At 40.0% G+C, this 25,946-nt stretch overlaps 1 protein-coding gene across 3 annotated transcripts in view; it reads right to left on the bottom strand.

Annotated features, from left to right (window-relative positions):
* Positions 1-5,923: 5,923 nt before the first annotated feature.
* Positions 5,924-25,946, bottom strand: part of ADGRL4 (adhesion G protein-coupled receptor L4) — a 98,617-nt gene continuing 78,594 nt past the window's right edge. Inside the window, exons 14-17 of one of the 3 annotated variants that reach the window (XM_034778738.1) lie at positions 10,145-10,236; positions 8,420-8,588; positions 7,600-7,658; positions 5,924-6,050 (exon numbers count right to left, since the gene is read on the bottom strand). In XM_034778738.1, the coding sequence (XP_034634629.1) occupies positions 6,041-6,050; positions 7,600-7,658; positions 8,420-8,588; positions 10,145-10,236 (330 nt within the window). In that variant the 3' untranslated portion in view covers positions 5,924-6,040. The other 2 variants (XM_034778739.1, XM_034778740.1) reach the window with 2 other exon arrangements.

The raw sequence follows: 25,946 nt of genomic DNA, 5'->3' as shown, positions 1-25,946 counted from the left end.
GATTTCCCCGGAGGGAACAGAACAAGTTTCAATAATCAAAAATGTGATTTTAAAAAATGTTTTTAAAAAAATATGAAATGAAATACTACTAACAAACTAATGAACTAACTACTTAATTAAACAGAACCTCTAATTTCTTTGGTAGACAAGAAGTGGACACGCTAGCTCTGTCTTGGGCCAAAGCAGTTGAGAAGGAGCTGCCTGGGTGGTTTGTCTGGGCAGCCTGATATAGCCTTGGTGCCGGGCACCAGGATACAAATGGCGCACACACAAGCTGAACGGACACTGCTCATGAAAATCTCCAATTATGGGCACACACGCACCAAGAGTGGAGCACCCATAGGCACTCTACTTGAAGAATAATGTTTTCTCTACAAGTGACCCAGCCATCCTCCATTTCCATCTCTTTCCATGAAGCAACATCCATACTCTCCAGCAACCAAAATGAAATGTTGGTTCCTCAAGCTACGAGCCTAGGGATGCCACTCTTTGGATTGCAGAATTTGATTGAAGCCTGGAAAGAAACTGTGGATCCTAGGTGAGAAAAGGTTGTACCAATGTTTAGTGTTATGAAAACTGCTTTGGAGCCCTCCTTTGGAATTTCAGGGATGAGCAAAATGAGTAGGGTTTTCTTGTTCTTCTGAACACTATGGGCCAAATCCTGAAGCCAATAGGAGTTATCCTGCAGAACTTTGGGAATTCAGTGTGTGAGAGAGCACAACAGAATGTGAGAAGGAAGGCTGTGCTCTGTAACAGCATGCACCATAACTTCAGTGAAGGGCAGAGCATGGTGCAGTAACCTTAGCTTTCCACTGCCTCCATAGCACTAAGAGCTAGAAAGCAGATGTATATAACCTGCCTTTACTTTACTACCATGCATGCCACATGTGCTGCAGATGCTGCTAATTTCTTTTAGCTCCTAACTCCTGGGTGACAGGAACCCTGACTTGTGAAAGAGTCACAGTGGCTGCATGATTTCTAGATCATTCTTGGGCATGATATTTTTGGGGATTTTGCAGATTATGTGTTGTAACTTGATCTTTCACCAGTAACATAAATGAGCTGATGCTAAACTACAGGGATTAAGATGAACATTTATAAGTGTGTCAAGGGGAAAAGTAGTATTAGAGGGAAAGTATGTGCATTAATTAACAAATGAAGGAAGGGATGAAATTAATGATGGCTCAAAAGTAGCTGAGATACCAAACTTTAAAAAAAAACTCTTAAAAAAACCCCAACTGTATATAATCAGTAAATGAGGAATAACTAATGAAAAATCACTACTGATAATGAGCAGATAAGGGAATACTGTACTTGGAGATCATGAATATGTGCAGATCCATTAGTACAGATAATAGGCATCCTAAGACCCCGATCATGCAAACACTTACATATGTGCTTAACTTTATGCACATGAGTAGCTCCATTTAAGTTAATGGAACTACTCATGCATAAAGCTGAGCAAATGCATAAGTGTATGCAGGACTGGGATTTAGGTGCTAAAGGAGAGTAAACAAATTGTATCACTGATAATTATTTCTGAAACTCATGGGGAGCCAAGGAGGGACCGGAAATCTGGACACTGTAGAAGCAATATTCCAAAAAAGGGAGAGAAGTGATTCAGGCAACTACTGCCTTTAAGTCAAACTTCTAGTCCCAGAAAAATAATGGAACACTTATGGGGGGAGCGGATCACTATCTAGAGTATAATTAAATAATGGATATTAGAACATGGATCTATAATGAACAAATTTTGGCAGACAAGTCTTACTCACAAATTGTTCAGATTGGCCTGGGTTTATGTGCACTGAAGGGTTTATGCAAATACTTACGATACATACAAAGGATTAAGTCAGAAGGAGATTTCTAGGGTGTTGCTGTAAGGATTAATGAGAGTAAACATCACCTCAATGAAATTCACAGATGGTACTTGAGTTTGTGAGTCTCCACCATACCCTCCAAAATATTAAGAAGTAAGTACAATAGGAGATAAGAATACTTACCTACTGGAGGAGAAGGAGATACAGGAGACAGTTGCAAAATGGCTGCTTTAGGGCAGCAGTTGCTTGTATCTGTCACATTTAAAGGGCCAGCAGCTCCTCAAAAGGTATTCTGGGAAAAAGGTCCTAGAAAAGTGCAATCACACACTGGGAGATTTGGTGGTAATCTCCAGGCATTCAGAGATGAATCAGTGTCCGTGTAATAGCCTACGGACCTGACCCCAAAGCCCATTGTAGGCAATGGAAAAACTCCCACAGGCATCAGAGGCTTTTGGATGAGACTCTGTGTCACCATTCCTACTGTCTGCTAAAATTGTGTCGGACTGTAAGTCTCACAAAACATTTACAGCTATTAAAAACTACTAACAGTAGCAACCAAGGAACAGCTTGCTTGAATCGCTTTAAAGAGATAGGATTGTGTTTCACAGGGAACTAATGTGTAAAGCTGTACAATGGAGAAGTTGTCTGTACAGGGCAGATTTAAGTGCTTCCATCTCCATTGAAGTTGGAGAGTGGGTGCTAAATAAGGTCAGCACAGTTTGTATCCTTTACACATGGGGAGGTGTAGAGAGCTGCATGTATTGTGGAATGCTTTAGCAAGTTTGACATTTTTCTTTACGTGAAATAGAGTGTCAGTACACTGAAGAGGGTACGGTTTCAATCCTATATCTACCCTAACGACGTCATTTGATATAAAAATAGCTTTTCCAGTCTGGTTTGGTGGGGTGGCATCTTCACCTGTGTGCACCAGAGCTGCCGAGTGGCACAGTGAGGGAATTATGTGTGTCTGAATACAAACCGAAAAGGAGGAGCTCAGCCAGTGACAAGACGCTGCCACCCCTCCCGCTCTTCCCCCCCCCCACCTTCCCTGGATGGAGGAAAATTTCAGTATTTTTATGGGCTACATTTTGGCTTTTAGATCCCACTTGTAAGATTTCCCAGGAAGGGACCTGGTCTTCCTATGTTTTCATACAGCACCTAGCAGGAGGGGGACACTGCTCCTGAGTAGAGTCTTTGAGGGCTGCCACAGTACAAATAATAAACAGTATTTGATGCTAGAGTGGTGCTGAAGCTGTGGCACCTGGGAAGAGCCTGAAACATTCTGCTTATATAGGGGCAGCACTCATTCTGCCAGCTGCCACCAGATGCAGCAGTGCTCCTAACAGCTGGTCCAAAAACAGCACTATGTGCTACCCACATAATCTGACCTGGCCACACCACCTTGAGGCAGAGGACCACTGTTGGGCTATTCAAGCCTCTCACCTCTTCTTTAATAGACCATAGGTTATCCATCCTGCTTTCCTTGCAGCCACACCAGAAAAGACTGAATTCAACTCCCTATGCAGTTAGCAATTTATCCTATGTACAAATGAGAAAATGGCCTATGTGAGAAGAGAAAAATTCCTTGTATGGGCAGACCCCCATACTTATGAAGAGTAGTTTGTAGCCACATGGCCCATGTAGGGAATATCTACGTGTGAAAAAGTACACAATCACTCAGAACTGAGACATGGGAGGGCTGAATATGGTAGATGTAAATACTTACTTTGCCCACCTAAGTAACATTATGTCCTATAAATAGTCATAATAATCACTATACATTAATGTTGTGCTGTAAATGCCCATGATTGCCAAGTGGGACTAAATAGCGGAATAAATGGCCACACTGGGATACTGCCGTTCATGAAAAAAATTAGAGAGTTGAAAAAAAATTGGGAAAGTTTTAAGTGTAATTTGAACAATATTTGCGGTGGTGGTGGCACATGCTTGTTTCTTCACAGCAGGCAAAGATTACAGGTGGTCTATTCTGCAGCGCTTCTCTTGCAGTCTGAAACTTCCAAAGCTGGGCTGGCTGTGAGGATAATTATCTCCTAAATGCTGCAGCTTCTTTGAAATTCACTTTCAATTCAGTGAGGAATGGAGGGGAAGTAATTATTTACAGAATGAACAGGTCTTTCTTAACCTAGATCTTATTTATAAAGTTCTGTAGCACATCTCCAACTATAACAGTGAACATAAGCTTTCATTGGTTTAGTAGAAACACTCCCTCTCTTCCAGCCAGCACAATTTCAGAGCTGAATCTTAACATTTTATTTTTATCTATCTCGTTCACTGAATTTCCCTCCCCCCAACTGAACCCACTTTGATGTGCCACACTTTCAAAAGCTCTTAATCTGTAGATCTCAAAAGAGTTTAAATCAGTCAACTGGTGATCAGCTGGCCTGACAAATAGGTCATGCAGCTTTCTCATTGGCACTGCAGTTTGTTCATGTTATACAACTCGCTGGAGTATGAGCTTTCTTAGCAAAGCCATAGATAATGTGTAAGTGGCGTTTTCCATTTGGATATTTCTGTTGGTTACATTCTATGCTTTGGTTTTGGTGGAAGCACACAGAAATGAATTTTATTGTAATTACTCTGAACCCAGAATAACATTTCTTAAATTGCATCTGAAGAGGTGGAAAGGTACATCAACAAACACACAGACTCTGAAATATGATTTGACATGCAGAATATGTGGTACACAATTTATTGATTACACCCTGCCATATTACAGAACTGTTGCTAGTTTCATTATTATTTCATTATTGATTAAAAATGTGGTTTTTTAATCATGATTTTATTTTGCCATTTAGTACACATCAAAGAATAAAACAACATAGTTTGACTGTGTGGTTTTATACCTACTGTAGTATACAGTATTCTTCATTTGCTAAAGGTCCAGTTCTACAAAGACTTATGCATGTTCTTAAGGTTGCAGGATTGGGATCTCCATGAGAAATACAAGATCTTTATCCAGTATGGAAAAGTCTTCCAAATAGCTCAATAAAAATCAAGTCACTCTGTCAGTGACTAACTCATTGGTTACCTGAATACTCAACACTAATTACACTGCATGCCGAAACTACTCAAATGAAACACATGAATCTAAACATAATTAAACAAATTAAGCCATAGGAAAATGGTCAGTACTCAGGTAGCTTAACCTAGGGAATAGCTAATTTCCAAGAGATTTGGGGAGCAACTAGAAAGTGCTATGCCAGTATCCCATGGGAACTGAATCAGGTTCAGGACTCCTGTCTGCTCACAGTTCCACCAAGCCAGGAACCATCTCCTCTCTTCCCTACCCTGTTGGCTCATTCAATGACAGCCATCTACCACCTGTTGCTGAGTCCTTTCTCCCACTCTCAGCCCACGAAGCAACAGTATGTACTTGCCACAGAGCCTGGTATAGACCACAGAGCAGCTGAAGAACAGACTGGCCACCAAAGCTGGTCAGGAAGTGAGAAACTGGCTGCCTCAATGTGTGGCTGAGGGCCAATTTCAAATGTTCACAGTGGTAGATAGCTAAAGGTGAGGGAAAGGCTTATTCTGGAAATAGTATTGGAAATGAGAAACCTGTGTGGGATGGGGCATGTGTTGATGAGGTGATTGATGTGTCCAGTACAATGACATTTATCCTCAATATTTAGTGAGGACAAATATATTAAGCTCCTAAGATTTAAGAACTCTAAGAACCACATGATAGATCTTCTCTTTCAAGCATGGATCTGTGAGGAAAGTAAAGTATCTGAGTAAAAATGTGACCCATGGATTGGACAGCAGAGTTTTGCTCTAAAATATGTTCTTTAATTATAAAGTCCATTGTAATGTAAACACTTTGTGGGATATTTTCTTTCAAAGGTACTTTTTCAATCTCCCTGAGCATACTGAAGTCATTATGCAGTTAGTAGAGGTGTTTCTTTGCCCAGACAACCTTAGCACAGGTTACACATTTCTATATGAGATAACAGATGATGCGTTAATAGGTATTCCTGTGAAAACACATATGTAAGTGATATGCATCTGTATATCCCCACAGCTTAAGGAGAATATACAGCTAGCAAAACAGATGCAGCAAAACATTCAGGCCAAGAAATATGTTAGCTATAAAACTTGTTTCTTTATTTCTTTAAATGAACTAAAGGAAACATGTTGAAAGAATCAAACAAAACAGTTCAGTTTATTAACATATTTTACATACAGGTGACCGACAGTAATTACTTCTCTCTGAAAAAAAAATGAAAAGAAGATTGCCACTTGAATTTTCCAAAGATGATTTTGACAGAAACATACAATATGTTCAATGAGAAATGTACTGTAAGTAAAGACTTGTATGTAAGGAAAATAGATAAAAACCAAGCAAATTTGACCATTGCTAAAAAGCCTTCTTGGTTATAAATAAAATTATTGAGAGGTGTTCTTTATTTCCACAGAAAAAAGACAGTAGTAGAATTTTATAAACAGCAACATATTTACACAGCCCTCTACCAATAATGGGACTGGGCCTGATTCTTTAAGGTGTGGGGCACTTCCTGAGAAGGCAGTGGGAACTGAGGGGTCTCTGCACCTCACAGGATCAGGCACTTAAAAGGATGACATGACAGCAGACCTTATAAGAGGACAACATTGGAAATGCTGAAGTAACATGTTTAGGCTGCAATCGTGCAAAATGTACATGAGTAGGCCCGTTGACATCAACAGAATTATCACACGCTTAAAGTTAAACACATGTGTAAGTGTTTGCAGTATCTGGGGCCTGGATGGAAGACTATTGCATGTAACAAAGGAAGCAAAGGAATCTGCTATATTTACAATATATTTTACACTGAAACTAAGGCATATACCCTTGCATTTACACTTGCATTGATTTGCCCATGTAACTTATGCTCCTGCATTTTAATTTGACAAATAAGGTCAGGATCCTCAAAATGAGTACCAGATGACAAACTCATAAAAACATTTCTTTTCCAAAACCTTCTCAAGTCACAATGCTGGACGTAGTAGATATCAATCTTTCAATAGTTAAATAAAATCAGCACCAAATTCTTGTGAAGATATTCACAAAAGAAATTGGACTTACAAAATGTCTAGTCCAAGTTATTTTATTAGACCAGATCTCAGAGGAATTCCTTACAAGTTAAAAAAAGATTAAGATACAACTATATATTTGGGAGGGAGGAGAGAATTATATGAAACCACAAAACATTTTAAAAATCTACTTTAAATTGAACAAAAGCTTGGGCTGAAGCAGACCTGTATCTATGAACACTTTAATGGAACCCGTTCCCTGTAGATGGTAATATACAACTTTATGTGAAGAATCTCATTACCACAAAAAAGGCAACAGGCATGTTTCCACTAGCAAAGTGATTAATAAAATCTGCTGTGCCAGTTGGGTTTTTTTCTCTCCCTTTTCTCTCTCATGAACTGCAGATATTTCTAATATTAGAAATAAATCCTAAACTATGAAAAGTCTCTAGCATCTTTAGGAATTCTACTCCTTTTCTCTTCTTGTTTATGATATTTGTTTTACAATAATCCAGCTTCTCTTGTGTATGTATACCAATTGTACACAGTGTAGTATAAATACCGTGCATGAGTGCACATTTAAGTACAGTGCCTATACTGGAGAGACAGTTATTGAGTTAAGAGAGAGAACTGTTCACTAGGTCATTTCATATTTTCACAATGCTACATTTTCTGAAACAACAATAATAATGGCTGGGTTCCTCCCTTATTCCATTGTACTGCTCATACATATTTTTCTTCCATTTACCTTAAGCAGCTGAAACAGCAAGGAACATTTTTGAATAACCTATAATATTCTTCCTGGATCTGAAATGAAAAGATGGGATTAAAACATGACAAATTTATTAACAGATTAATAAAGCCAGTGTTCCGTTTTACTTGGTTTTAAAGATGTTCAGTATTGAGGGACTGATTTTAGCATTGTATCAGGGGGTAGCCGTGTTAGTCTGTATCTACAAAAACAACAAAGAGTCTGGTGGCACCTTAAAGACTAACAGATTTATTTGGGCATAAGCTTTCGTGAGTAAAAACCTCACTTCTTCGGATGCATAGAGACATGCTAATGATTTTAGCATTAGGACTGATTTTAGCAAAGGACACCAAATCTCAGAACTGGAAGGTGAACAGTAAGCCCCAGTTCAGATCCTAATTGAAAAGAATGAAGACCAGATTTATTCAACCTTTTAAATTATTTCATAGAGTAGTTACATTGTAATAATTTTTGACATTGAAATGCATTGTTTTTAAAACCCTAAACCTGGGAGAAATATCTGAGAAGATAAGAATTTGGGGTGAAATTCTGGCCCCACTGAAGTTAATGGCAAAAGATCCATGGCCTTCAGTGGGGTCAGGATTACACCACTTATGCCAGAGGGCATGATCCTGTAAACACTTATACACATGCGTAACTTCGTATATGTGAATGCCCCCCATTGACCTCAAAGAGCTAATTCAGATGCATAAAAAGTTACTCATGTGCGTAAATATTTGCAGGACTAGGTTCCTGATTATGTAACTACATATGAATATTCACATGAAGCATTTCCCACAGGAAAGATGGTACTTACTTTTCTAGATAAAACACAAAGAAATATGAAGATGAACATCCCCTGAAACGCATTGAAAATTGTAAAAAGATACGCAGTGGCCACTGATCCCTGGACCACATGGAGCACCCCAAAGATCCAGGTAGCCCCAAGAAGGAACAGGAGAGCAAGAGCACCCCGAGCACAGGACCTAGGAAAAATAACAACATTGCAATCAATGTGGTGACTTATGTCATTTTCTTCCTCTAATCTCTCCTTTGAAAAATGAATGCTTCACAAAGGTCTGAGAACCTTTAGCTTTTTGCAGTTACATGGTGTGTACTTTAGGTTGTGCTGCAGTACTATTGCAAGAATATGCTCACAGTCATTGTATAATAGGAAAAGAATAAAACTGGATGGATTTAAAACACTGGCTTTCTTAATCTTCATATAAGTTTCCTCTGGTGTACTGCAGTGCTGTATGATTTGATTTTAAATCTACTGTGAGTGTAATTCCCCAAGGTAAAACATATGTCTGTTATGAAGTATTCTCTCCCCAAAACCAGGAAAAATGTGCAGTATGCTCTTAGGTCAGCACATATGCATGGCATCAAAGGGATCTTATGGCTCCCTCATCAGAAAATGGGGCCGGCAGTAAAACAATGCACTCTCTTTAAAAAAAAAAAAAAAAGATTTTGCTTTTACAACACAAATAGCTTTACATAGTTCCAGGTCAGTATATTGCTGCCTTAATATTCTATACATTGATTGGCTGAGATTTATTTTTGCTAACATATTGTATAGCTCCCTCGCTCCAGCAAATTACAGTATGTTGTCTTGGAAATGAAACCACTCATTACTTCCATATTCATTCTTAGCCCAATCATTGCAGGACTTCCTTAGAGCAGAAGACATTTTTAGCATTGTTCCTCTGAAAATGAATAATTTTCAACTTCATTAAAACCAACTCACTACATGAAGCTATGAAGGATGAGGGATAAGAGAAAGTAATCAATCAAACAATTTCTAAATCCTAACTATAAATCTTGGGCAATGCATTGAAACTGCAGGAGTGTTTCTAAGCAACACAAACAGTAAGTTGTTTTCAATGTTCCCTGTAGTACACTTCAGCTTTTCCTGCACAAACGGTTTTCAAGGTCTCTATAAATCAGTTTTAAAGAGAGAGAGTTGATGGAAAAATCATAGCAGCATGCAAAGTAAAAATCCTGGGGAAGGAAAAAGAAAAGAAAGAAACACTGAGCCTCATTGTACAATTTCTTCACAGATAAAGTGACTCACTGAGAACTTGGTTTCTTTATATATTTATTATATGTCTCTTTACCCAGGGAGAAATCTTTCAGTTCTGATTCAGGCACAATTCCTGAAATCAGTTTTTGCCTGAGTAGGGGCTGCAGGATCTAGTGCTTCAAAAGGAATGGAAAATTAGTTGTTTACCCCTTACCACCAGTCTTTAACCTCTTCTTTATAAAGGGCTAGATTCTCATACTCATCTTGTTTACTCTGCAGGCTGCCCCATTCTTGTCAGTGGGGCTATTTGAAGAATAAGGCATTGCTCCATCTGAGCAAAAGATGGCAGAATCTAACCCAAAATGAATTTAATGTGATAACAGAGAATTAGTTTTCTTTCTACAAACCATTAAAAAAATTCTCGAGTAGGCAAATTCATTATTTTTGGAATGATCACTTTAATCTCTGATTGTATTTAAAGTTATGGACAGTAGAATTTGTGTTAAAAGGGAAACTTACCTTATATTTTCGTAACAGCTAACTTCTGGCTTTAACATTGCAGTGTGTCGAAATACTTTGTAAATAATCACCCCAAAAGCCAGCAAATTAACCTGAGGGAAAAAATGCTTTTGTTTTTAGTTCAGACTAACATGCAATATCAGTTGTGTGTTTAAATAAAACAAGTCAGATAAAGATTTCTGTGTACATGGAATCTAAATAATCTGTTGTTGGGGGCTAAAAACCCTCTCTCTGATCGACTTATATTAAAAACAAAATTAGGAGCCCTGTAATAAACAATGATCAAACAGGTCTGTAACTCTATCTCACCTAAACAGTATCACTGACAGTAGCCTGCAAATGTTTTTATTGATTTCACTGGGAAATCTCTTAGCTTTCCTGCTCACATTTTTTTCCTTTGTGGGTGTGTATATATATATATAAAAATAAAATCCTACAGATTTATCATTATACTCTATATTGATAAAACTTGCTTTTTGTTGCCAAATAATATTAATGGCATCATATAATCTGAGGTCTTTAGTGTGTGTAAACTTTCAAGTGGAGTAAAAAACAGAGGTTTACACAAAGAATTTCAAAAATAACTTTGGTTGAAGGGTTTCTTGCTGGGTATTATGTGTTATATTTATGTTTGTTTGACTGAGGAATAATGTTTTAATGATTTTTTGGACCCACTTTATGATTATGGTGCTTTATTTGTTGTTGAAACAGAAAAAAGAACTAAAAAAGAGGTTTTGCAAATGATGCTCAATTTGCTTGCTTGGCTAGGCTTCGCTGAGCTTTCATGTTTAAGTTTCTACTACATTCCTCTTACAAGATGTATGGATTTGCGGTCTTCCTTTTTTAAATTTCTTATTTTGGTTTGCAGCATTTAACATCAGCATCTATTAAAAATGTTAATAAATTAAGCAAGTTTCAGCTGGATGTCTTCCAGATTCTATTTGTAGATGCTTGTGGGATTACAGCTGTAGACTGAATAGAATTAATACCTCCCTCACTTGTTTCTCCAGAATGATTGTGTATTATTTTTCCCCTTCTCTTCCTTTAAAAAAAAACATTATAAAAGTGCAGCATCACTATTAAAGTATCGGTTTAATTTTCTAACATTTGCTATGTATGGTCTCAGAACATTGTTGATTATGTTGGCGGGGGGGTATTAGGTATGTTGTTAAATGCAGGTTCTGCTTTAATTAGCCTGCTTTAATACAGTAATAATGTATTTACAATTTGATAAGACAGGAGAGAGAGCTGATTAGTAGTTTAGGGAATTAATTCTTCATTGAATACCTTGCACTTGCATAGATCATGAGAGATTTTCTGAAGCTACTTACATTTAAAATTGTAATCTATAATATCTCCTAAACCAGCAATGTTTCAAAGTTAATTATAAGTAAGTCAGTAGTTGTGATAATTATATGCAGAGTTACTTTTTATCATATATTTGCTGGTGAATAATAGATCAAGTAACTTCGTATATACAGTGTAGTTTGCATAGCCAATCTAATGTATTTCTTAAAATACTGTCTAGAAAGTAAGGTAAAATGTGATCAAAATACTGTACACAGAGAGAATTCTCACTATAATTTCTCTATAAAGTGGCATAGGATTGGAAACCTTTGAGTCATGATACAAAGCATGTGGCCTAGTTTCCATTCTATGGGCCTGTTCCAAAACCCACCAATACCAAAGGAGAGCCTTTTCCATTGACTTCAGTGGGCTTTGTAGCAGGGCCTATGGGACAAATCCTATTATTCTTTGCCCATGGACAAAAATGTCCTGAAAGGTGAGGAATGGGGCAGCCCACAGGGAGTAACTGGGAAAGGGGTGTACCGGTGAGGGAAGATTCCATTTCTCTGGATCCCAATGGGATTCCCCTACACAGACCATTTACTCTGTCTATTGAGCAAGGTACTAGGATTTGGCTCTCTGCATTAATGTAATAACCATTAATTCTAATAATTTGATTCATCAATTAATTCTAACGGGAATAATCTGTATGTATCAAGGCGATGGGTGAGGTTAACATTGGCTTCACTGGAGTCTGCTGTCAGAACACAGTTATTGTCTCAAGTAGCCTCATAGGAGGTTGTGTTACAGGTAATGACCGTGAACTTTACTGAAATACAGGGTATTTTGCAAGAGTTATTAAAATCCTAAGTAGGTTTTTACCCCATGTTCTAACATTTCCAAGCACTCCGTACATAAAAAATAATGAGCCAAATACATTTGCAGTGTGTATAATAAAGTGAGAATGCTCAAAACAGTGACTTGTATGCAAATTTTTCAAACCCTAGCAGGAAACTTCTTGGACTGCAGCTTTGCCTGTTAGATGACCCAACAGTAGGTGATAACAAAATATTTGCAATTGCCCCCAAGGAGCCACACTTTTCCCAAGTAAGGAAGGAAGGAATTTACAGTATGTCTTGTTATAAAGTTTGTTTTCAATATAACAAAGGCTGAACGGCTTGAGAAATCGTTGCATGTCCTGACGGGGGTTCTGTGAAGTATGTATTTGTTTTTGGTCTGCTGTGCTAACACCATATGATCTAATGGGGGAAAGGGGAACTGTAATGTCCCCAAGAGATATATCAGGTCTGGAAACTGCATTCTCCAGCAAAAAACAGGGGAAACTGCCATGTACACTCATAAAAACCAGGTGCTGCTGGGCAAGTGGCAAACTGAATTCTTATTATTCCACTTTCCTCCCTTAACATCAGGCACACAAATTAAAAGCTTCTGACGTAGAGCCCAAGCCTGCAAGGCGCTGAGCAGCCCCTCCCAATGATTTTAATGGGCACTCAGCAACTTGGAAGATTGGGTGCTTTGCAAGGACAGTTTTTGAAATTACTCTGACTTTTCAGTAGTGTCCTATGAAGTTCAATGACATAAATGGTTGGCCAAAGAAGATAGAGGAACTGCCCCTACCATATCATCTGCAGCACATTACCTGCTTCTAAATGCATTTACAAAAGCATATTTAGCCATATTTAACCTTCTAGTAGCATTTATGTACACTGGTATATTTGTGATTCTACAGCTTTGTATGTGAACAACAAAAAAAGTGAAGGCACGTGTAAATGAAAAGCCTTCCAAAAGGAAAATTAGCTATAATGTATGTTATAGAGGGAGACAACTATATATATGAACCAATGTAATCCCAGATTCCTCCAGCAAGAGTCAGAAATCCAAATGACATCCTGGAATGCTGGCTTTTATGTTAGGATCCATGATGGATCTGAAAATATCAGACAGCTCCTTATTGGGTACACAGCTAAGGAAACTCAAGGAACATAAGTTATTTCATCTTTTGTTGGCACCTTCCAGGCATTAGACAGCTGGCTTTGAATGCATTTTGTTGTCATACAGTAATAGAAGTGCAATATTTTGATTTGTCCAAACACACCCTTCTTTGTAGGATCCTCCATATACAGGACAGGAGGATTCAGAAATCTGAGATAAAATCCTGCCCTAGTGAAGTCCATGGAAAAACTCCCATTGACTTTAGTGGTGCCAGGATTTTACCTAAGTGTTTTCTGGAGGAATGGTGGAGTATCAAAAGATTTGCAGGTAAGAAAGACACTACTCTGAGCCCCATCCGATGCATAACTCAGTCTACAGTTTAAATATGGCCCTCATACATGTATGTAATAGTCTGGATGATGCCCTGCTGGAGAAAAACTCATAGGATTAAAAAATATGCAAATTCCAAGAAACTCACAGAGGTCTCAACTAATCAGCCTGTCATGAGATGGGATTTGTTTTCCAATGGAATCAGCAAAGGTATGCCTCTCAAGCCACAGTTATTCCATGATCATGGAGAAATCGACACCTCTACCCCGATATAACACTGCCCTCGGGAGCCAAAAAATGTTAGCGCGTTATAGGTGAAATTGCGTTATATCTAACTTGCTTTGATCCGCCGGAGCGCGCAGCCCCGCCCCCCCGGAGCACTGCTTCACCGTGTTCTATCTGAATTCGTGTTATATCAGGTTGCGTTATATCGGGGTAGCGGTGTATTTGAAGTGGTTTCACTCTCCTTGCTTGTCTACCCCAGCCCTGAATTAGGATGGCTCCCTCAGAAGCCTGGGTGTCATTGCTTCCCTGCCTCTGCTCTCCTACTCTTCCATTGACAACATGAAGTTGGACTCTGAAGTTTTCTGGGAACTGGTGATATAGGGAAACAGTCCAACAACAGTGGTGTGTGGTGCTCCTGGGTCTGCAAGGACTCAGAAAAGTACTGAAAAATAGCACTATGTTATTGTCTAAGCAAATTACAAACTTCCTTGTTGATCTCTAACTGTATTTTGCAAATTGTGTAATCATATAAAGATGATAACATAGGTTTTAAAATGCTAAATGCTCCAAGCTGTTGGAGTCCTGCTAACAGCATATTGCTTAGCAACTACTAAGTTTAAAAATGATATTTAATTCCACTGTTACAATGTTAAAAATGGAGTATTTTATAATGGCAGAATAACAATGTTACATCCTGGAGTAAATATTATGTTTCTGCTTCGCATTATATGAAACACTTCTGTATTTAGCATCAAATACTAATTATTTTTTGTTGAGTGCTGAATATTACAATGTATAAAATGTATTAAAGCATGCAAAATAACTGCCTGATTCTGCTATCCATACTTACGTTGAGTAGCAGCTTACTCCACAAGTAGCCCTTACTAAATCACTCTGACTACTTGAGGAGAAAGGGTACTACTCAATGTGAGTAAGGGTGACAGAACTCAGAGCTTTCTGAGCAAGGAGATTTGCCATCATTTTGCTCCATCAGTTTGTGTTACAGTTTTCAGATTTTGCAACCAAGAGAATACTTATTTTTTGTAATGTACAGAATGTGTGGCGCAAGAGCAACTGATTGCACAAATATATACAGTAGGTTTCTGCCAGATGCTTTGTTATAAGCAAGAGCATCAGAATAACTGTTAAAATGAAATTGCCCAGGACTATCTAACCTTAACCCTTTATAAACAAACAGAGCAGTAATAGTTTAATCTGAAGCTAAGCTTTTTGAAGCTATTTCAAGTACAAATGTATTTACCGAAGAGAGAGGAAAGTGTACTTTCATAAATGCTATTCTGGTTTAAGAACACTGAAGACACAGTTTAGCTTTTCACAAGATATTAAAGTCCTTTTAGTTCCAGACTCTAAAGCTCTCCATCATTACAAAGCAGAGCTAGTACAATAAAGAAGGAGCTAATTCTAAAGATTCAGACATACTAGTTCTGATTCAGTCTGAGCACTCCACATTCAAACTTCAAAAATGAAGCCCCCAAATCATTCTTTTTTCCTTTTTCAGTCTCGGTCTCAATAATTGATGAAACCATCTATATGCTGATGTCAGATCTCACAAAAAAGAATGAGAAAATTTCTCCTGCTGCTCTCTTAGGCATATACTTGAATTTTTTACATACATCAGATTGAATTTGGCTCCTTCAAACAATGTCTGATGTTCAGCACAGTTGTATCTTATCATTTCCTTCAATGACCCTTATTATCAGTGGTGGAATTAACGAATCTGTGATGGTCTGAATTCTGCCATGAAGAGAGAGAGAGAGAGAGAGAGAGAGAGATCTGTCTGGCTACCTGACTAATGGATGGGTAAAACGACAACAGTTAGTGGGACATTATTTCTGAAAGGGTAGAATAGAGTGAAGCTGCTAACAATATAACAGTTCAAGCTTCAAATTGAAAATGTATGCCATATTAATTGCATAAAATTGCACACAAGCTGGCAGTCAAACAGTCTGGGTTTTGTTTCCTGTCTGATTTCTCTCATTATCATCTCCCAAATGAATACAACTTCTTAATTGCTTTACTTAGACAATAGTAACCTTACGCAGCAGTGGAAAATGTAGGGAAAAAATTAAGAATTTGTTTAGAATAAAGGAAAGGTCTGCAGTGGTTCATGCTAGATTTTGTGACTCTAATTGTTTAAGTAACTTCACTTATTTAAAAGTGTGAATGTGTGCTGGTTGAGTTCATTTCAGACCCTGTCTCAATAATTATGACATCTTCTCATAAAGTTGTGTAGCTATGAATATTTCATAATCTTTTTTAAACACCTCAAGCTGTGGATTTAGCAATTTGATAAGTGAATAGTTGTCAACATTTCTGAGAACACTTTTAGGGAGGCCTCAATAAATAAATAAGTGATTTTCTGCATTTCTCGGGGGACTGCCTAGCTTCTGTTCTCTGAATCACTCTAGATTCAATGCAGTTTGTTAATGGATTGCAGGGGGCTAGATCCACAAAAAGGACCTTCAGTATTGCCCTGTCTAATGCTTAGGGGCCCTGCTGCCTAGTGGAATCTGCAGCGCTGAGTTAGGTATCCAGGCTCCCTATATGATGCACGGGAAGAGTTAGGCACCTAAGAATGGGATCCACAAAAGCCAGTAAGCTGAGCAGGGAACCACCTAAGCTAGCTAATAGGAAATGCTGAGGTTGGGAGTGTGTCCTTCAAAGGGAGTGAGGCTCGTCTTTCCACACAGGATTCACAGCTATGAACCCACTCCTGGAGTTAAGTGCCGATGCCAGGTCAGTCCTTCCACAAGGGAAATGAGAATATTGACATGGTGGTGGTGGTGAAGTCGCTGCTCCGAGTCAAATTTGAACCTGAGTCTCCCATGCAGGTGCCCTGACCACTAGACTACCACCACCTTCTCCCCTTCTGCTTTGAGTAAGGTCCATTCCAGCAGGTTCTGAAAGCACCTACTGGATGTGGTCCCACTGGTGACATAGGCAGGGAACACCCAGTCTGAGAATCCCACTGGGACTTAGATTCTCAGCTGTGTGGAGTGCACCAAGATTTAGGCAGAAATTTAGACAGATTGGGAATTTTGGTACCTAAAGGGTTTGATGGCAGGTGTGGCGTTTTGAGGATCTAAATTTTGGATATAGGTGCCTAATGAGGCAGTTAGGCTCCTAAATTTCTCTGCAGCTCTAGCCCTGATTTACTAGTTAATTCTGAAATAGCTTTCTTTAATCTCGATCCTGCAGCCAAGGGCGGACTTCTGTGCCAATGCAGAGATCCATGGGACTCCATTTGGGCATAAAGGTGTCCTGCTTTTATTCTGTTGTAGGATTGTGGCCTATACTGGTCATTATATGAGAGAAACTAATAGTTCTGATAGGTCTATATCAATAAACTATTTACTAGATTGAATCTGCCCCTTTTTCTGCAAAGACTCTGTACCCTTTGGGCCAAGTCTTAGGCTCCTCTTAAGTCCCCACACACCTTCGAAGAGGTGCAAAGAGAATTTAAATCTGCCTTAAAGCAGTGCCTGAAGATTTCCCTTGCATAAGGGCATCCTTAACTGGCGTAGCGCTGGCTACACAGGGTTTGGCCCTGCTCCAGGACCCCAGGAGGTGGGCATTTGGGGGTGTGCAGGCAGCTGGGAGGTGTGGGGCAGAGTGATCAGCAGCATGACACCTGGGGATACTCGAGTCCATTGGGAGCCTACAAATACAGGGTGTGTGTGTGAATATATAGCAGACAGTCCCCTCCATCCCACAGGTGCACAGAGTGCTGCTGTGATGCACAGGGAAACTGGCTTTTTTTAAAAACCGGATTCATTCATTATTTGATGTATTATTTATCAAACACATTTTGACATATGGATTGCTCACAAACTATTTGCTATGACCTGTCCCCTGAATATTCACTATTTCAGCTGTGTGACTGGTCACTGAAATCACATGGTATTGTTTCCGATCCCAGGCTGGGTGACTCAAATCCAAAGAGCTTTCAGGGGATGGCCATGTGACACTGCCAAGGAGAATACTCCTATGACTCTGCGGTCATGGGAGTATTTGTAACATTTTTTCTGCAATCATTTTTGTGAATAAAAATTCCCTCCTGTGAATGTTTGTGAAAGATGAATCGAAGTAGTAGAGTGGAAGCAAATTCCCATTTGAATAAAAACTTATGCTCATGAATATTTTTACATAGTATTCATCCATTGATGGTGGTGTCATAGAGATAATCATAGCTCATCATTAGGAAAAGTATAGAGGACATCACTCTTCTCTGTAGATTGTCTAAAGCAAACCCACGCATTCCTTTTAATGAGCACTTTAAAGAGAGACAAAATAAAGTAGCTCCAATAGCTTTTTAAGGGATAGAAAAGTAAGAAGAGAAGTCGTCCAAATGTCAGTGGCTTTGGTGAAAAGCAGCATGAAGGTAGAACATACATGTGGATATGGTTTCCGTAGCTAGAAAAGAAATGGGTGCTGAGTGAAAATGTGGGGGATTGGGCTGGCTGTGGGATGTAGGGTTGCCAACTTTCTAATTGCACAAAACTGAACACCCTAGCCCTGCCCTTTCCCCAAGCCCCCGCCTCTTCCCTGAGGCCCCACCCCCACTCACTACATTCCCCCTCCCTCGGTGGCTCGCTCTCCCCCTCCCACTTTCACTGGGCTGGGGTAGCGGATTTGGGTGTGTGGGGGGGTGAGGGCTCTAACTGGGGGAGTGGGTTTTGGGGTGCAGGAGGGGGCTCTAGACTGGGGGGTGGGGCCAAGGGATTTGGAATGTGGGAGGCGGCTGTGGGTTGAGGCAGTGGGTTGGGGTGCAGGAGGGGGTATGGTCTCTGGGCTGGGGCAATGGATGAGGGGTTTGGGGTGCAGGAGGGGGCTCCAGGTTTGGGGGGGCTCAGGGATGGGGCATGGTCTTACCTCAGGTGGCTCCTGGTCAGTGGCACAGTGGGGCTAAGGCAGGCTCCCTGCCTGTCCTGGCACCATGCTGCATCCCGGAAGTGGCCAGCAGGTCTGACTCTTAGGCGGGGCAGGGGTGGGGGGCAGGAGGCTCTGTGCACCGCTCTCGCCCACAGGCACCGCCCCTCCAGCCCCCATTGGCCAGGGTTCCCAGCCAATGGGGGTGCAGAGTCAGTGTTTGGGGCAGTGGCAGTGTGTGGAGACCCATGGCCCCTGCCAACTAGCTGGACCTGCTGGATGTTTCCAGGGCGCAGTGTGGTGCCAGGACAGGTAGGGACTAACCTGTCTTAGTCCCTGCTGCACCACCAACCAGACTTTTAATGGCCCGGTTGGCAGTGCTGATCGGAACCACGAGGGTCCCGTTTCAACCGGGCGTTCCAGTAGAAAACCAGACACCTGGCAACCCTAGTGGGATGGTGTCACGTAGTCTGCAAGGGTAGCTTGCACCTGGCCTGTATTCCTCTCCTTCTTTCTTTCCTTGGTTGTTTTTCCATGATGGAGGAAATTTTAGTTTGGTCATTGGAATGTTCCTCCAGTTACCATGAGTGAGCATAGGCCTGGAGAAGGTAGCAGTGGGCCCTCCACATACTGGCAGAAACTAAAAAGGGGCTGCCAGTGGGAGTTGGGGCCTTTCTTATACCACTGCTAACAACCTGAAAGTGCTCTGCACCCATGCTAGAAAGAGCTGAGAAAGAACTTTTTAACTCTGATAAGTGAAGTTGAAGATTGGGCTTTGTATGGCAATTGCTTCTAAGGCTGAGCTCATTTGGATTGATCGTCCCTCACATGCTCCATCCAGGGTGAAGCTGGTCACCATATTTGGGGTTGGTAAATATATATATTTTTTTTATCTGTGGCACCACCTTCCCCTTCCCCTGGAGCATCCAGCTATCAGCGTTTGATGTTTGTTCTCAATGTAACAACTTAATAGGAGGGCATTCCGTTCTGGTGGAAATTGGTGGCATGGCCTCTTTCTCCAAATTATTTGCAGGTGCTTGGGAACAGGTGTATTAAGGATGATTTGGGGGGAAGACATGGGTGCAAGGTTGGGTCTTCTTCTCATGCACAAGTACCAGGACCTCCATGAGAAAACAGTTACCCCTCCAACACTGGTAAGATTGGGAACTATAGTCTGGAGGCTGCATCTGATTGGTGTCCATGGCACAAGGTAGGTGTCCTCAGGTTTTGTGATTATTTAGTACAGCAGGGTCTATGGATTGGTGAATAACACTGCAGTCTGAACTACTGTATTTCAATCAGGATTGCAGCCTTGAGCTTTAAATCAACTACCATTGTGTTCAGGGCCGGCTCCAGGCACCAGCTTGTCAAGCAGGTGCTTGGGGCAGCCACTCCGGAGACGGGCGGCACGTCCAGCTATTCGACGGTAATTCAGCGGATGGTCCCTCACTCTGGCTCGGAGCGAAGGACCTCCCACTGAATTGCCGCCACAGATCGTGATCGCGGCTTTTTTTTTTTGGCTGCTTGGGGCGGCCAAAACCCTGGAGCCGGCCCTGATTGTGTTACAATTTTTTCCCACTTTATCCAAAGAAATGGAGTGAAAGGTGAAAAGGTGACTATTAGCACTTACTTTTGTGAAGAATAATAAAGTCCTTGAAAGAAATTAATTTCCACTAAAAGGCAGACTTAATAACAAGAGTTGATATAAAACAAGTGGTTAAAATGGCTTATGGAAGATGCACTCTAAACACTAAAGACCAAACAATACACATCTGTGTAAAAAATGTAAATAGGTATCTACAACAATGTATTAACCTCCAGGAAAGCTAAAACTCTAAGGAGCATAAACACTAGTTGAAAAGTGTGAGCTGGTGGTAAAGTTTGTTATGGCAGATGCTGGAGGTCAAGGAACCTTTTAAATAATATATTGTAGGCTATCAAGAATACTGGCCATGAACTTCACAGTTAGAACAGAAATAATAATATAAGCATCCATATCAAAATCTGAGAGACAATGGGCCTGATTCACCATTCCATTAGTCCAGTTGTTGTTGTTACTTTTTAAACCAGTGGAACTCCACCGATTTCAGAGGTGTTACATGGTAAAACTGAAGTGGCAGAGTGATAAATCTGCCTGATATCTGAGGACTGAGAAATATTTTTTCTGCTGAGCCTATTTTCAACATGAAAGATGTGATCAATCAGAACAATCCAGATTAAAGCATTAAGTGTGGGAAAGTTGTTAGTACCATGGGAACGAGTGCAGTAATAGTTTTGTCTAGAACTTCTTTTGCATTGATTACAGCAATATTACTAATCCTGACTCAGCCTCAAATGCACAGAACTAGTACGAGAACTGTTGAATACTATTTGATGAATGCACCATTCAGTTCATTTGACCATTTTTGTTGAATAAATAATTTGACAAATAACGGCAAAATTCATCAAATAAAAAAAATATGCATCAGATAATTTAAGTAATTGACCAGTTCTAATGAATATGCAGGCAGTCCCTTAATGAAAAGCATTAATCTACTGGTAGCCTGCTTTCATCATTCACGTGTCACTCTTCTGAATTGTGCAACTGCAATCTGTATATTTTATTCATTTACCCATTCATTTATACACGTGACGTTCAAAATCCTATGGTTAATCAATCATTGCAATTATTAGAATATTTCTATTGTACAATGTATGATTCACACATACTATGGTATGTAACCTATTGCTTTTCAGCCTCAGTACCAGATAACTGGCAGAGGTAATCCTGGCAATTACAGATCAGTAAACCTAATTTCAGTACCAGGGAAATTGGTTGAAGGTATAGTAAAGAACAGAATTATACGACACAAACAAACATGATAAGTTGGGAAAGAGTTCACCACAACTTTTGTAAAGGGAAATCGTGCCTCACCAATCCATTAGAAATCTTTGCGGGAGGTCAACAAACATGTGGACAATAGTGATCATGTAGACATAGTGTATTTGCACTATCAGACACCCTTTGACATGGTCCCTCACCAAAGGAAAGTAAGGAGTCATGGGATAAGAGGGAAGGTCCTCTCATGGATTGGTAACTGGTTAAAAGATAGGAAACCAAGTGTAGGAATAAATTGTCAATTTTCACAATGGAATGAGGTAAACAGGGATGGGGAGGGTCCCCCCAAGGATCTGTATTGGGACCTATCCTGTTCAATGTATTCATAAATGATTTGGGAAAAGGGAGCAAATGGTGCAAAAATCTGCAGATGATACAAAATCACTCAAGATAGTCCAAAGCTGACTGCAGAGAGTTACAAAGGGCTGGGTGACAAAATGGCAGATGAAATTCAATATTGATAAGTGCAAAATAATGCACATTGGGAAACATAATGCCAAGTATACATACAAAATAAGGGGGTCTAAATTAGCTGTTACTACTCAAAAAGGATATGGTGGCATCATTGTGATAGTTTTCTGAAAACATCTGCTCAATGTGCAGCAGCAGTCAAAAAAGCTAACAGAATGTCATGAACCATTAGGAAAGGGATAGATAACAAGACAGAAAATATCATAATACCGCTATATAAGTCCATTGTACACCCACACCTTGAATACTGTATGCAGTTCTGGTGGACCTATGTTATATATTAGAATTGGAAAAAAAGTACAGAGAAGGGCAACAAAAATTATTAGGAGTATGGAAAAGCTTCCACACAATGAGAGATTAAAAAGACTGGGACTGTTCAGTTTAGAGAAGAGATCATTAAGGGGGGACAGGATAGAGGTCTATAAAATTATGAATGGGGTGAAGAAAGTGAATAAGAAAGTGTTATATTTACCCCATCACATAAACACAAGATCCAGGAGTCATCCAATGAAATTAATAGTCAGCAAGTTTAAAAAACAAACATAAGGAAGCACCTCTTCACACAACACACAGTCTACCAGTGGAACTAGTTGCCAGGGGATGAAGGGAAGGGCAAAAGCATAACTAGGTTCAAAAAAGAATTAGATAAGTTCCATAATGGGCAGGACCATCAATGGCTGTTAGCCAAGGTGGTCAGGGATGCAACTGCATGCTCTGAGCATCCCTAAGCCTCTGACTACCAGAATCTGGGACTGCACGACAGGCAGGGGCGGCTCCAGGCACCAGCACAGCAAGCGCGTGCCTGGGGTGGCAAGCTGTGGGGGGTGGCCTGCTGGTCAATGTGAGGGCAGCAGTCAGGCAGCCTTCGGCGGCATGCCTGCAGGAGGTCCACCGGTCCCACGGTTTTGGCGGCAAGTCGGTGGAAGGTACGCCGAAGCCGCAGGACTGGAAGAAACGCCACCGAATCCGCATGACCACGGACTGCCCGCAGGCATGCCGCCACCAGCCACCTGATTGCAATGCTTGGGGCAGCAAAAAACATAGAGCCGCCCCTGACGACAGGACATGGATCATCAGATAATAGCCTTGTTCTGTTAATTCCCTCTGAAGCATCTGGCATCAGCAACTGACAGAAGACAGGATACTGGGATAAATGGACCATTGGTATGACCCAGTTGGACCATTCCTATGTTCTTACAGTTGGCATTCTATTCCTGTATAGGAGCACCTGAAAAGGAACTCTGCATTTATGAGATACCTTTCCCAGGAAGTAATTTCAGCCTGTACTTTCCAGGCCCAGTTTACAAGAACAATCTAGAAATTGCAGGGATCATTTTATAAGCCATTTCTGTAGTTGCAACCACCACAATTACCAATTGTTTCAAGAAATTAGAGTCTGACTCTGATCCAAATCCCTTCAGTGTCCCCGAAAACACATTAGAGGAGTAAAAATGGAAGAACACAGTAATGATGTCCTCCTTACAACACAGCACCGCAATATCTGGATGACATGTCAGAGAGATCATTTTATAGTGTCCAGTTTTGGATATCTTCTAGTCTCAAGGCCCCATTGTCAGGGATCATGTATGTATTTTGTGATCACAGAGGGTGGTCTTATAAATAGTAATGACTGCACTGATAGATACCATTGTTAAACTGAAATGCATACCTAATATGTTAATACTATTGCTTATAATACTTTCAGAACCCAGTTCTCTGCTCTGGTATGCCAGGTTCATATCAATGGAGTTACATAGGTGTAACAGGACAGTTAAGACCTGTGTGTCTCTGCATGTCTTGTCGGGGTGCAAGTACTGTTACTAGGGGACATTTTGATTGAATTAATTCATTATGGCTGAAATTCAACCCTTGCTGCACCAAGCCCAGCTAAACAGGCTTTGTGTAGGAAAGATGACAGGGATGGGTGAGTAGGATATTGAAAGGGGCCCTCTGATGGCTGCTCATCCAAAAGCAATTGATTCGTCTTTGTATCATCTACTCAGTGGCTTCCAGATGCTGGATCTGCATAAGCATAGCTCTCATGGCTCCGTTCCTGGCCCATCCCTGGAAACCCCTCCTCAGCAACTTACTGGGGAGCTACTGCAGAACTCTTCTCTGCAGTGTGTGGGAGTAGAGGGCTTCATCCTGCCCCACTGAAATCAGGGGGGGCTTTGTCAGGGGCCTTTCTCCCTCTTACACAGTACTTAATGGGCAGCTTCAAATGTGTGGGAGGCTCTGCATGAGATCTCCTACAGAGGTAGACTTCATCTTATGCTAACATTATGTATTAACACTACACTGTGTGCAAAGCATGTTTTCATTTTACATTCTTTCTATTGCATAGAGATTAAAGCTATAAGAGTGCATTAAAAAAACTAGAACATTTTCTCTCATTTTTATACCTTTTATCGCTGGAGCTTACTTTTGTATTTGCCTCATTCAAGCATACAGTTGTGGGTGTGTGTATATATTTTCTCCCCTTAAAGTCTGTAGTAAATTCATTTTTATATTAAAAAGTCTAAATTGTTCTTACAAAATAATTTCTTCAAGCTTGTAAGCTTTGATCTAATCTGTGGCACAGTTTTAGTTAAAATGGTTGTGGTTCTAAAAGATTACAAGTATTAGGAAGAAGAAATAAGAAGATGTGAAGTTGTGGATATTATCTTCAACTTTCAGCTTGCTTTACAAAGGTTTAAAATGCCCTTTCATCCATAACCCAATCTAGCAAACTTCTGACCCACTCCTTTTCATGTACAGTCATCAATCTAATAAATAATAAATAATAAATAATAATAATTAATTCTTAGATAGGATCAATAATGCCACTGGTTATACTTCAGAATTCTGTTGGAAACTTAATATTAATAAACAAATACCTTAGGCAATAGTGTTACTATTTAAGCAAACAGAGAGGAACATAGCTTGTACTCTTGATGATAAAGACCTGAGCTTCTTGCGTTTAACTATTATTACAGTAGATTTAAAGACCAAAGATCTGTTTGAAACAATGCACCCAGAGGTAGATTATCCATCAGCACAGAACCAGTTCTGTTCTTAATCATTTACATGTTGTCTCAAAAGCATATTACATTATAATCCCAAACCACAAATCTCCTAGGGCTCCATTCATAAAAGCAGAAAGCACCATTTACAGTACATGGGTTTTCCTGTTGACTAAGAATGTAATGTTTCTGAATAAGAATTAGAGCTACGGTGAGCTGTTCATTAGAGATTTGAACTCTGGTGTACAAATCCCTTTAGGCTTGCTTGGAAAAGCCTGTGAACTCCCTGCCATCAGTTAGTTAGGCTCAGGATTAAAGGCAAGTTTGAAAGCTGCCGGTATATATAGTTCTATATCTGAAGATTCTGTTGCTCTATCTGTTTATCTCAGAACAAAAAGTAGCATTTCCTTCTCAAAGTACTTAATTGTTTTATGTTTTTTCTCAGCAATTTCTCTACTGATTTTAAATTAATTAATCTTTCTCTGGAATAACGATCTTGGAAAGCCTTATGGTAAGAAACAGGGCTTACGAATTAAAAAGGTATTTCCAAATACTCATTGCCTTGGAAAGAGCATATATTTGTTACATTCCCTGCACCTAGCACACTATTTGGGAAGGAGGAACAACAAGAATGGAAATAATGCCATCGGTATCCATTCCACAGAACTTAGTACTGACTTCATCTCCTAAATCAAGCATTTCATAAGATATATTCTATTTTCTCCTTGGAGAGTTACATGGGTTGAGGTTTTCGAAGTAGAGCAGG

This window comes from Trachemys scripta, chromosome 8 (genome assembly GCF_013100865.1).
Source record: "Trachemys scripta elegans isolate TJP31775 chromosome 8, CAS_Tse_1.0, whole genome shotgun sequence".
In the NCBI taxonomy this organism is placed as follows: domain Eukaryota; kingdom Metazoa; phylum Chordata; order Testudines; family Emydidae; genus Trachemys; species Trachemys scripta.
Note: the sequence above shows the minus strand (reverse complement) of the source record. Positions and strands in the feature narration are given on the sequence as shown.